The sequence below is a fragment of the Anguilla rostrata genome, chromosome 13 (genome assembly GCF_018555375.3).
Source record: "Anguilla rostrata isolate EN2019 chromosome 13, ASM1855537v3, whole genome shotgun sequence".
In the NCBI taxonomy this organism is placed as follows: domain Eukaryota; kingdom Metazoa; phylum Chordata; class Actinopteri; order Anguilliformes; family Anguillidae; genus Anguilla; species Anguilla rostrata.
The window spans coordinates 9,411,291-9,423,726 of record NC_057945.1 but is presented as its reverse complement, the minus strand read 5'-3'; the positions used below and the strand labels follow the sequence as shown (position 1 = coordinate 9,423,726).

Sequence of the window (12,436 nt, the reverse complement as noted above, 5' to 3'; positions counted from 1 at the left end):
GCACAATTAGGACCGACTAGAGGAAGATGGCTTTTTGTTACGCTGATCTTGGAAAGACTCATACCACCCATAAGTTTTAAAATCATGACAAATTGTCACTTTGTTGACGGACATTAGTTATTTTTTTCCGAAGTTTCTCTTGGATGTGTCAGCAGATGTGATTTCATTTGTTTTGTTGACTTGTATTTATACTGCTATTTGTATGGACTCCTACCTTCTTGCCATTTCTAGAAAAGTAGATTTTAATCTCAATTAGACTTGGTGAGTCAAAGGTTGATAAATAAAAGAAGTAACAACACGTTAGATGCAAGGATCTGGAGAGTGAGGGGGAGCAGCCATTCGACCCATGGCCCAACCTACTTTGACTTTTGGAGTGCTGATGTCATGCGCTGTAATGTATGTAAAAATAAAATTAAAATAAAACTGACCAAAGAAATAAACTGGCAATGCCAGGAAATAGAAGGATTGTTTTATACAATAGAATCATTTGCTAACATAGGTCACTAATGCGTGAGCTAAACTTGGTCAAAATAAAATTGTGGAGGAAATTTACATAAAATGAATCATGACAAAGTCAATTACATCCTTTTTCAAAAGCAAGAAGAAAAAAGGTGGAAACATTAGCCCTTAGCCACAGACAAACCACCTGCTAAGTGAATGCATTCTACTGAGGCTTGCCCTTCAGCCATTGTGTGCTGCCCCAACCCCCACACCAGCATCTGCTACATCTAGGCCTGTAACCTCCACCCGAACTGAGAGCTCCCCTATCACTGTTCGTCCCGTGGGCGTGTGACGCCGCTGCCCTATAGCTGGCCTCGGAGAGCAGCGTCTTTGCCCCCTCTACTTCTCTACGCTTGGTCTGACATTAAGTCCCCAGCGTTTGCGACTGCTTCCATTCCAGCGACTGCACAAAACCAGGCGACCCTGCTGTACTACAGGATACAGACCAAACAAACTAAATTCAATGAATCACATCGGTTTAAAGACTTCTGTTGGTTAACTTTGCGTTAAACATGAACTATACTTCTCTGCACTCAGTATCGATTTTGTGCAATTAAAGGGCTTTTCTTGTAAATAAATAAATAAATAAATAAATACTACTACCACTATTACTACTACTTTTTTTTACTGGGAAGCTATGGCTAAGTTTCAGCCATTTATGTCACGCACACCAAACATTGCAACTCAGCTTCACACAGAGCTGAAAACCACACAGGAGCCTTACAGAGAAATGCTAATGAATCGGCTAACATCCATTACTCATCTGATTGGCCAGGGACTTGCAATTGAGGGTCCCAATTTAAAAAATGGCAGCCTCTCTAATCTCCTGCAGCTTTGGACTGAGGACATAGCCATTGGCTAAATGAGAGTCATTACATGCCTCATGACATAGCCAATGAATAGATCCGCCTGCTTTTAGCTGACATTTTAGACACAGTGCTGTCATCTATTCATGAAAACCGTTGGTTTCAAGAAATTAGAATTAGAATTAGATTAGAGTTATTTTCTACATATATATAGATATTTCTAGAGACATTTTTTGAACAAAGAGCAAATTGTGACTATTTTGTTGGAGAGAACAAAACCTATGCACAAACACAATGCATAAATATTTCAGTGGGGGTTTTTGATTTGCTAGAATCTATGCCTCAGTCAGACCTGGGTCAAATACGTATTTGTTTTGATTCAAATACTTATCTACGCTTTACTGATCTTGTCTGGTGTATTGGAACCAATGAAATACTCTCAAAAAGTGCAAACCCCGCCTTCTGGTCATATTGGCAGGCTCAATTACACCAGGCAAGATCAACAGACCACAGAAAAGTATTTGAATCCAAAACGAATATGTATTCGACCCAGGTCTGGCCTCAGTCACGTTCATTGTACTAAATAATATTTAGCTATGCTGTAACAGGTTGCTTGATTCATACAGGAACAGGCAAACGATGGCGCAGAAAACATGGCGGGGGCACTCGCGAGGGGTTGCCGCGAAATTTCAGGAGAACCGTCCTGCTGCCCTGTGTGCATTTCGTGGCACTCCGCTTAAATTTATGTTTGCAAGATGCAGAGAAAATCTGTGAAGCCATTCGAGACATATGGGACTTTGTGTTAGAGGTGACACGTTTCATTAAACAGTCCCCAACTGAGACCCGCTTCAGTCCTTGAGGCGTGAATTAATGTCAGAGGGTCAAAACTTGTGCACTCCGTATCCAATTCGCCGGACTGTGCAATCCAGTGCAATCAAATCAATCCCAGATATAGCTGCAAAGTTCTCTCCACCTTAATGGCATCAGTAAACAATGAGCAGCCCAAAGAAAATGGCGGATGGAAGGTAGCACCTTGGCAGTACAAGAGAAGCACAATCTGCTTTTCTCTTTCCTGCCTTCTTCACCATTTGACCAGTTGTCCACTCACTGCAGGACACACAAAAACCCGTGAAACCAGCACAGGAATGCGTCCGGTGGCAGGGCACTCCAAGTCTGTGACGAGGCCACTGTGAATTTGAAAGATTCTGTTGTGTTGTCCTGTTGGAAAAAAGAGCGGCAAACGGCTGGATAAGGGCCCCGACGGGCTCGTTCAGAGCCCAACACAGATAACAGTAGTTTGACCTCCTGTGTTTAGCTGACCGTGAACTAGACAGTCGCTATCAACCAGGAGAATCCTGTAGTCACTGCAGCCGACGGGAAAGAGGTGACTCGTTCCTTGCACATTGTCTCAATATGAGGATGTTGACTTTGATGACTTGTGCCCACAGCTCAAAACATTACCAAACACCGTCAAAGGAGAAAAACAACACAGCGACTGTGGCCGAGAACACCGAGACCCGTCCAACGCGAGGAACGTGGTCTCCGTGGCCAAGACTCCGCTTTCTGAAGAACGCAAACTGCTTAAAATGTACTTCGCGATGCCCGTAACTACAGCAACAGCAGAAAGGAGGCTTTCTCGGCACTTCAGCACCGCAAAGGCTACAAAGGCTCAGACGAAACTGAATTGCCTGGCGGGCCTCCGCACCCACAGGGTTCCCGGAGCGAACGGGCATCAAAGCGATCGCAGCGATTTTGCCCAGGAAATTATTTGGGAGCCGGAACGGCGGCAATTAATGCACTTTCCGAAAGGTCAGTTGCTTTTTTGTATGAAAAGTTGAGGCACTAAAATTTCCTATAAAACTGGGACACTAAACTGGAACACAAAAAGGAAAGTGCGGTTTGGTTTTTTTTATTAGGCCTATTACTAAAATGCCACGTGTAAAATGATCAACTGACAGTTCAGAATCGAGGCTAAATTAAAACATGAATTAATTTACAGCAACAGAGGTCTGTAGGCACAGGCTTATATAAAATGTTCTCTTTACTTGAATTAAGTTAGACTGTGTTTTCTTTTTTCTTTCCCAGTCAGCGCGGTGCGTAACATTGCCAATGCACTGCATTTACTGGTTGAAGGAGGGTGGAGGGTGGGGTCTGGTTGTGACAGCATTTGGCCCGACCCACAGCAAACGTGTCCCACAGCTTATGGACGTGTGTTTTAGAAGAGTTTAGAACTGTCAACCCATGTAGAGTTCTGCTCTTATTTCAAAGCTTCCAAACTCATATGAACTATACATTTACCATAAATCTTATGGATGTTGACTACACAGCAGGGTTTTCCACCACAGTGTAGTCAAGACAGGCCACCTTAACTAAACCAGGATAACCATAACTATCCGCTCTGCAGCAGGGCACCTTGTAACCCCTCCCACCCGCCCAAAGGGATCACAGAGCTTTTCCACCCTAGCTCCCCACTGGTGGAACAAACTCCCTGTCCCTCTCCGAACCTCCCCCTCACTACCCATCTTCCGCCGTGGCCTGAAGACTCATCTCTTCAGACTATACCTAGACTAGCCACCACCATGCTGTATATCTCACTCTAAACCCCCCCTCCCCCTTTTTTTCATGACACTTGTTACATGTTGCCCCATCCCAGCACTTTTTGGTAATTTGTATTTGTCCTAATACTGTAGCTTATTCTTCTGCCTAGTTGGCTTTGCAGAGGTTAGGTCTGAATAATGTTCACTGTGTGAACTAAACTGTGTTCTTGGCTAGAAATATCTGTACAAAATAAGTATTGTACCTTACTGAACCTGTGTTTAGCAGTTGTCTATGACCATGAAATGCAATTTTTGTACGTCGCTTTGGATAAAAGCATCTGCCAAATAAATTTAATGTAATGTTATCATGTGAAAAAGCCCAGAAACAGAAGGCCTGAATATTAATATTCCATGCAGATGATGGCACAGACTATTGTTCAGAATGTTTAAATAAGATTAGTGGAGGGCATTTCAGTTTCTTTCAGTGACTTGATTGGTCCGACCCACATTTCATTGCTTGCATTTTATTAATTGATACTCTTTATATTTCATAAACTATAAAGACCATGCAGACTTTTTTAGTCTAAAAAATCACCGACTGCTTGCTATAAATTCACGTTTTAAAAAAAATAGCTTGTGCAATATCTCTTAACTACAGATAAAATAGATAGACAGGCAGGAAATAAGAAGCAAATTTAAATAAAAGAATAGTCAGCGTGATAGCTTGTTAACCATAACCACCATTTTTACCTCCAAACACAAGTAACTTGATTTTAGTTTGCAATTTTTATTTTGTTTTTGGTTGATGATCATATCAGGTTGGACCTGCATTGCATCGACATATGCCACAGAGAGCTTAAAAACATTTTTTTTAATTTCTAGAGCAAAAGACTGTTGTTCTTTCCAAATGACTAAAAATGCAAGATTAAAATCAATAGTTACAATAATATGCAGAAAAAAAGAAACAAGGTAGCATATCTAATCTAACCATATCTCAATTAATTGTCCCTTTGAGTATACTGGATGTTTTTGATTTAGATTTGATGGCACATAAAAGCATTAGCAAATTAGCAGTGCTTATGAATCAATATATTAACAATAGTACAATTATAAGCGCTGTAATAATGGAAAATTCCACTTAAATAAGACAGTCCTGGCAAAAAAACTAGGACTGAGGTTTTCTATCAGGACAAACATCCTGCACATGACAGACGCAGGGGATGCGCATAAGTGAATTGATGCATTTGAACACCCCATTATGCTCAAATGCAGGAGACATCTTTATTGTGCATGTCATTGGTACAGTACTGCGGATAGGGATAATTCAGACAAAGAGCTTGAGAGCATTTACCTCTCATTTTATAAAGTGGAGCCAAAAAGGAGAGTGCCACATCATATCCATTAGGGAGCCATTTTGCAGCGATGCTTTATAGCTGGTTGTGGTCATATTTGATTTGTAAATTGCAGGAAAATTCATTTTAACATGTCACGTCTCTAGCACCAACACCACAGTATAAACAGATAAAGTATTTGCAGCGGTGATGCACTTTGAGTTAAAACAGGTAGGCTGTGGACTTAACAGAATGTTAACTATGACTCACCATTAATTGCATTGTATTTGTTGTACTGTATAAATGCACATGAACTGAATTGACCCGCAGTGAGTACTTTTATAGGAACTGAATTTCGAGCAATATATTGTGTTTTTTATTTTGACGAAACACAGATTTGTGATGTCTTGAAGTAACAATTTATGCATTTGCCACAGCGAAGTGTTGCAGTATCTTGATAACATATCTACTTAAATACATTAAGTGTGTTTAATTTGCATAACGGTAATGCAGCACCGATGTTAGGACTAAAAGTCCGAATCATTTCCCAGCAATTACACCGCCAGCCCCCTTTGCCACGCAGACCCCCGATAGGAGAAAAAAAGCCTAAAAGTAAGACCCTCTTTAGAAACAACTTACTATTCCTTTTTAGGACATCCTCAGCCAGCGGCCGTCCAAAATGGAATAAACCCAAAAGCCGTTATCAAAACTTCCTTCAGTTCTCGTCCCAGATGCCCCCCTTACCTCAGCCAATAAGCCTTCATTTCAGACACGCCTCATCTTAATCTCCTTCATGCAAATCTCCCTCGCAGTTAGTTTTGTTGTCTTTGCATTGCTGGAGGCCAGGTTTTTCTCATTTTTTTTCCCCCTAGATAAGCGTTTAAGTGATTATACATAAATGCTAGGTATCGCACAAGCAGGGGCGCCGCCAGGTATTTTAGGCCCCATGAAAACATCTCACATTGGGCCCCACCACCCAAGAAAATTCTATTTCTAATATGTTTTGAGGCCCCCTGTCAATCATCATAACCCACTCCCCCCCTCCCCCTAGTGCCTCAGGAAGAAACTTAAACCGAAGAAACTAGGTGAGGTGAGTTAGCTCAGCGACAACACAAATAAGCAGGCCCTGCAGCTCACCAGGACCAGGGCTGCAGACCCTGTCCAATCAGAAAGTTTTAAAAAAGCAGAGTTTCCTCTCTTGCCTGCCCAGTCACGAATTAGATCTAACTTCTGCGGCCTGATGGTTTTACAATACAACAGAACATATTTTTAGAATGTGCAGATGATAAACTTCTGGTATACAGCCTAGTCTTTTGGGCAATCTACATTTTCACTTTGAATTCTTCAGAAGAAGGGAATACTCCAGTGCACCTGCAGTAGCCAAATGTGACTCATTGAACAATGTGTAATACAGTAATAAAATGTGCAGGTTAACACAAGAAGCTGATTACCTTTCAAATATACTTAATGTCACTCTGCTTACAGGTGCATGCTGGTCGCATTTCAAGAGTCATTGCATTCAGTCGTGCATTTATCTCATTACGATTGCCTGAATTCCAATCTGGCATTTAAAACAGCCATTCAACAGAAAAATTAAGAAAGAAAGAAAAAAAGAAAGGAGGAAAGAAAGAAAATAAACACTTAGCACCATACACGTTAATATACTTTTTGTAATGAACTGCCCTGCTGTTGCCATGTCAGTGAACTACTGCAGTCTGGCTGAGGTCTGTGTGCCCACTGCGTTTCAGCACGGTTACCTTTCACGTCCCACAGGGTGAAGTGACGGTTGTTGGCGGCCTCGGGTACCAAGGTGAAATAGAACCGATGCCCGGACTGAGGCTCGTCCCTGTCCACCACGCTGATGGTGTGAATGAGCTGTGGAGAGAGGGAAGGACAATGAGGGAAGGCCTTCGAGAGTTTGCTGCAAACAAATAAATAAGTAGGTAAAAAATCCTTTATTCACAATCACAATCTGGATGGTTTTGTTGTTTGTTCACCTCCTCAGCCACCACCTGGACCGGCTTTTTTTAGGTTGCGAATCGTGTTTCCGCAGCAAATCGATCTGTTTTGACCGTCGTGTAATGAATGTTTGGGCACCGGTGCCTGCAACTCACTCTTAGGTTGGTATACAAAACCAGTCACACCTATTCCAATTAACTGCTCGTGTAGAACAACAGATATTTTACAGAGGCACAATAAATAAAATAAATAAATAACCATGAAGCAGAAACACAGAACACTTTAGGCAGTTGACCTAAAAACAATGAACAATTATTACCTTCCTGCAATTATACAGTCGCCAACAGGCTGCTGCTACATTTATCCCACTCTTTTGGGAGTAAGGAGAAGAACCAAACGAGCGCGCCAGAGAAATTATTTTCAAAACGTCTCCTTTTTGTATTTTTCGGTTAAGCTGAGAACGCAGACGCCGTGGGGACGGAATGTTCTCAGTCGCTGTTCGTGTTTAAAAAAAAAAAAACAGCACGCTACGTATGACAAACATCCGCGCTTCCCACAGTGCCACTTTTCAAAATGATTAAAGTGGGAGCGCTTTCGAGGGGCGAAGTGCGCATTTTAAGTCTTGGCTTCTGAGGGTCGTGTTTCGGAGAAGAGCGCGGGGCCCAACCGGGTGCGCTGCGTGTGCACAAACCAAACGGAAACGAACGCTGCGCTCCGGTACGCGATTCTCACGTCCTTAATTTCACGCGTTGGAAAAACGGGAAAGGCCGTGACGCCGCGATCCCTATCCGCGCGCGTTTGTGCGTACTACGCGCTGTTCAAAAAACCGAGCACGCGTGCGCGCACACGCAAAAAGTGCAAGCAGCCTACGTGCGCATTAACGTGGTTATGAACGCACGCGAACCTGCTAACGAGCGTGCGCAGAAGTAGGCTGAAGCAACAACACACACGATCACACGGGAAAAAAAGACAAACAAGAAAATGAACAAACATACACGAGTGCTAAGGAACACATTAATACACATAGAGAAACACATCTATGTGGAACAAGAACAAACATGCCCATGTACGCAGGCACATTCATGTGAGCACTCACACACGCACACGCACGCACAAATGTATCCATAAATAAACATAGTCAGACATTTTGACTTGGCTGTTTTATGATACAGCAATAGCTGTTCAAATAGAAATCCCACGTTTGACAGTCATGTCCTATCGAAAGAGATTACAGGGCAGAGTTAAAAGCGCTGACTGTGCTCCCTCTCCCCCATTTCACACCCGACACCATCTCGTTCTTCCGTGTTGGGATGCTTGGGTGAGATTAACACTAATGCGTGCGCTGGGAAGGTAATCCATAGTATTACATCAATTAAAGATGAGAAAGACAGAACTATGATTATGAAAAATCTGATTTAGAAAAACGTAACATTCCCGTTTTCACTTAAATGAACTTGACATTGAACTAAAACTTTCAAACATAGAAAAATAATTTTTGATTAACTGTTTGGGGGGTGGGGGGGGGGTGTCATCCATCCAAAAAAAGTGCTCACCACAACAGAGGAATACTATCTTTATGGATTTCACACGCAAAAGGAAGAAACATAGTTCTTATGAATCAGCCATACGTCGGGTCTTGAAAAAGAGAAGAGTTATGCACTGGTACAACAACAGGAAGCTCAAAGCCTGTGTCCTGAATAGATGTTTATCCATTCATACGCTGTCTAAAAGATCAGGGGCGCAACTCAGTAAGGCAGATACAGTATATGCATTCATGGATCCGCACCAGCGGGGGCAGAAGCCCAACGCCGCCGATATTGAATGACGGCCCGTCCGAGAAAGTGCCCAAGACTCTTTCTAGCTAACATGCAAAAAAGAAAAGAAAAAAAAGAAAAAAGAAAAAGCCCTGTGTACTCCGGGAGCCAGCGATGATGACTCTTAACAAGTCATTAAGCAGATAAGCACCTCTTGGTCTCAGATGGGTATTTATCTGACAAGACTGCTTCTGCAGCCCATCAAAGTTTCACCCAGCTCTTACGATGTCAAGACAGAAGGCGCGCGGCTAAAAGCCCGGGCTGAGAGGCGCGTCGCCTTATTTTCCACATCAAGGAAAACACTTAGGGTGGGGTGGGGGGGCTGAGGGGTGGGGGTTTGAGGGTTGTTGGGGGTGGGGATGGGGGCTGGTAGTGTCTCAACAAGGAAAAGCTTTTCTTTCAAAAATCAAAAGTGCCCTTGACGCCGCGAGCGATCACTATTAGCACCTTCCAGGTTAACATTAATAAATAAATAAATTACCGAAAATCCCCTTTTTTGACTTTGTGTACGCACTTTGCCACAAACCACCAACAGATAGGCCTTTAAGTTTAAACTTTCCTAATTTTATAATAAAAAAATTGGCCCGAACACACACTATCTGAGCATCATTTTGTATCCACTTGTCGTACAAATCCAGGATAGTCATACAAATATTACCAAGCAAAGTCTGCCAAGCGATGAATTTTAAATCTCAGTCGCAATGTAGAGGTCTGTGTTGGGCCACGTCCTTCATCTTTCCTGATCTTGAGAACGAGCAGCAAATTATAGCAACTGAAAGTGTTGCCTCTCTTGCCTGCCCATTCAGTAATTAGATCTGACTTATGTGACCTGCTAATTTGACAATACAACAAAACATATCTTTTGGAATGTGCAGATGATAATATTCTGGTATACAGCCTAGTCTTTTGGGTAATCTACATTTTCACTTCGAATTCTTGAGAATGAGGGTATACTCCAGTGCACCTGAAGTAGCAAAATGTGACTTATTGAACAATGTGTAATACAGGTACTACTAGTCACAGTTAATACCAGACCTGGGTCAAGTACATATTTGTTTTGGATTCAAATACTTTTCTACACTTTACTGATCTTGTCTGGTATATTGGAACCAATGGAATACTCTCAAAAAGTGCCTTCTGGTCATATTAGCAGGCTCAATTACACCAGGCAAGATCAATAGAGCACAGAAAAGTATTTGAATCCAAAACAAATACGTATTTGACCCAGGTCTGACAGTTACAAAATGTGCAGGTTGACACGAGAAGTTGAATACCGCTCAAATATTCTGAATGTCATCGGCTGCTTACATGGTCGCATTTCAAGAGTGGCATGGGAGTCAGGTCAAGGCCTGGTTGGTAAAGACCTATTGTGTTCAACCATGCATAGTCCAGTACAGCACGTGCGTGGGGCTGGATATTAACAGGAAACAGATTTTATTTTTATAAAACAGTTTTTGTAGCTGGAGAATGTTTCAGGTGCAAGGGGCCATGATCATTTTTTTCACCTGTGCAGGTGCGGACGGTATTGAATCACTCAATGTCACCACCACGATGCTTACAGCGTGTCTGTAACTTTGAGTGACTGTCAACGTATTCGAGCAATTGCTACATCTCAGGAAAGTTGCATAGTGCCATGACTCTGGCCTTCACTGATAACAAGACAAGTCAGCAAGTCAAAAAATATTGCCACATCAATATAAGTTGCAAGTAATTCATCTGTGCTTGCTCACATGATAAAAAATAGGAAAATACCCAGAGCATTGAAAGCACTTAAAAGCCAAACACGATTGCGCATACTCCCCTGCTCATGTTAATAAAATGTTACATAATCGATAATCGATATAAACGTGAAATGAAACTAGGCTCAGAATTAGTTTAAGTGACAGAGCTTGTAGCGCAAGGTTACAGTGCCAATTTAACAGAAGCGCACACTCCACAAACCATCAGGATAAGAGTGGTCCGATCACTCTGCATAACTGGGCCATAAAGTAGATTGACAAAAAAAAAAATATGCTCAAATGCTTTACTCAAATTTTAGGGGGAAGGGCCACATCTGTTAGATAGAATGCGTCCCGTAGCTTTTCTCACTAATGCGAGAGGAACTGCTTGCATAATCACCTCTAAAGTAAATGGCAGACAGGTGTTCATCGATCTGAGAGAGAGACAGCCCCCCCAAAAAAAAAAAAAGTGCTGTTCCGCGTAGCGCAGACGGAACTAGCTGCGATTCCTGACATTCCATGGTTAGCAGCAATAAGCAATTTATTTATAAAATGCCTGACGAATGTCCCTGATCTTTTCCATTCTTCATTGGAAGATTTACTGTATTGAAGAAATCACAAGTGTTGGGACATTTTTTACCTAAAGTCATTACCATAACTGCTTCCATTCGATATAAACAAAACCTTAACAAAATCCTCTGCCAAAAACAAACCATGCTATGTCCCTTCCATGCTATCCTAAATTCCACCACTATTAGAATTATTACTGTAGCTATCACTATGCTTAATGTGTAATTCTGATTCACATTCTGAAGTAGCATTCAGAGGTTTCTTGTCTTTATTGACCATGAATGTCAGGGAAATCCTTTCCACAGCAATCCAAGAGTCCGCCATCCCCAGAACCTCAAGCCTTTGTTGAACGTTTTCTTTCTTCTTTATCTACTGTGTAACAACTCAAACTTGAAGAAATGGCTTGTTGACACATAAACCGTTACAACCTTTGGGAAATATCCCGGTGGTGACTCTTATTCTGTTTAAGGGACAGCTTGTTTAACTCTGCAAAAAAAAAAAAAAAAAAAAAAGTCTGTCTCAGGAAGTGTTTAATCTTGTAATGAGACTTAAATTCTCTCAATTAGAAAATATTAGCTTGTTTTAAGTTACTTTTGCTCCAGGAGTGAAATTGTCTTGCCCCATTGGAAAATCTTGAAATGAGTAAAGCAGTCTCACCTCATTGACAATGTTCTTTTGTCTTATTTAGCAAAAAAGTAAAATAACCATAAGTCTAAATATGACTAAAATACTTGTTAAGACTTGCTTTTGCAGTGCAAGCACAGTGCTGCACATGTTATATTATACATTTTCTTTTTGTCTCTGCATTCAATTAATCTTGTCAGAGCTTGTAAAAACAAACAAACAGGTGGTAGACTGATGTCACACTGTAGACTGTGTAAATACTAAGCTTTGCCTCCATGAAAACACATCCATTTTTTAAAAAATGTGAAATTTAAGAAACAGCTGGACAGGGAAACTTAACAGCATCAACACTGTTGCCAGTGTGTAGGGACAAACACATTTTCAATGATACTGGATTAGTGCACAGCCTAATTATTCACCAAAAAAAAAAAAAACGCAATCAAAAACTCAATCTGAAAACCTGATTAACATTTTTACTCTCAGACAGAATGAGAAGGACGGCAATGCCCACAAACAAAAAATAATAAAACAAAAACAAGACAAAACAATAAACAACAAATCGGCATCTTTGCAACC

The 12,436-nt window shown here is 41.5% G+C and overlaps 1 protein-coding gene across 2 annotated transcripts in view; it reads right to left on the bottom strand.

Annotated features, from left to right (window-relative positions):
• LOC135237931 (cadherin-22-like) overlaps positions 1 to 12,436 on the bottom strand; it is a 250,008-nt gene that overhangs the window by 31,051 nt on the left and 206,521 nt on the right. For both annotated transcript variants that reach the window (XM_064305498.1, XM_064305497.1), the window contains exon 11: positions 6,933 to 7,050. In XM_064305498.1, coding sequence (XP_064161568.1) covers positions 6,933 to 7,050 — 118 coding nt within the window. The remainder of the gene's footprint in view (positions 1 to 6,932; positions 7,051 to 12,436) is intronic.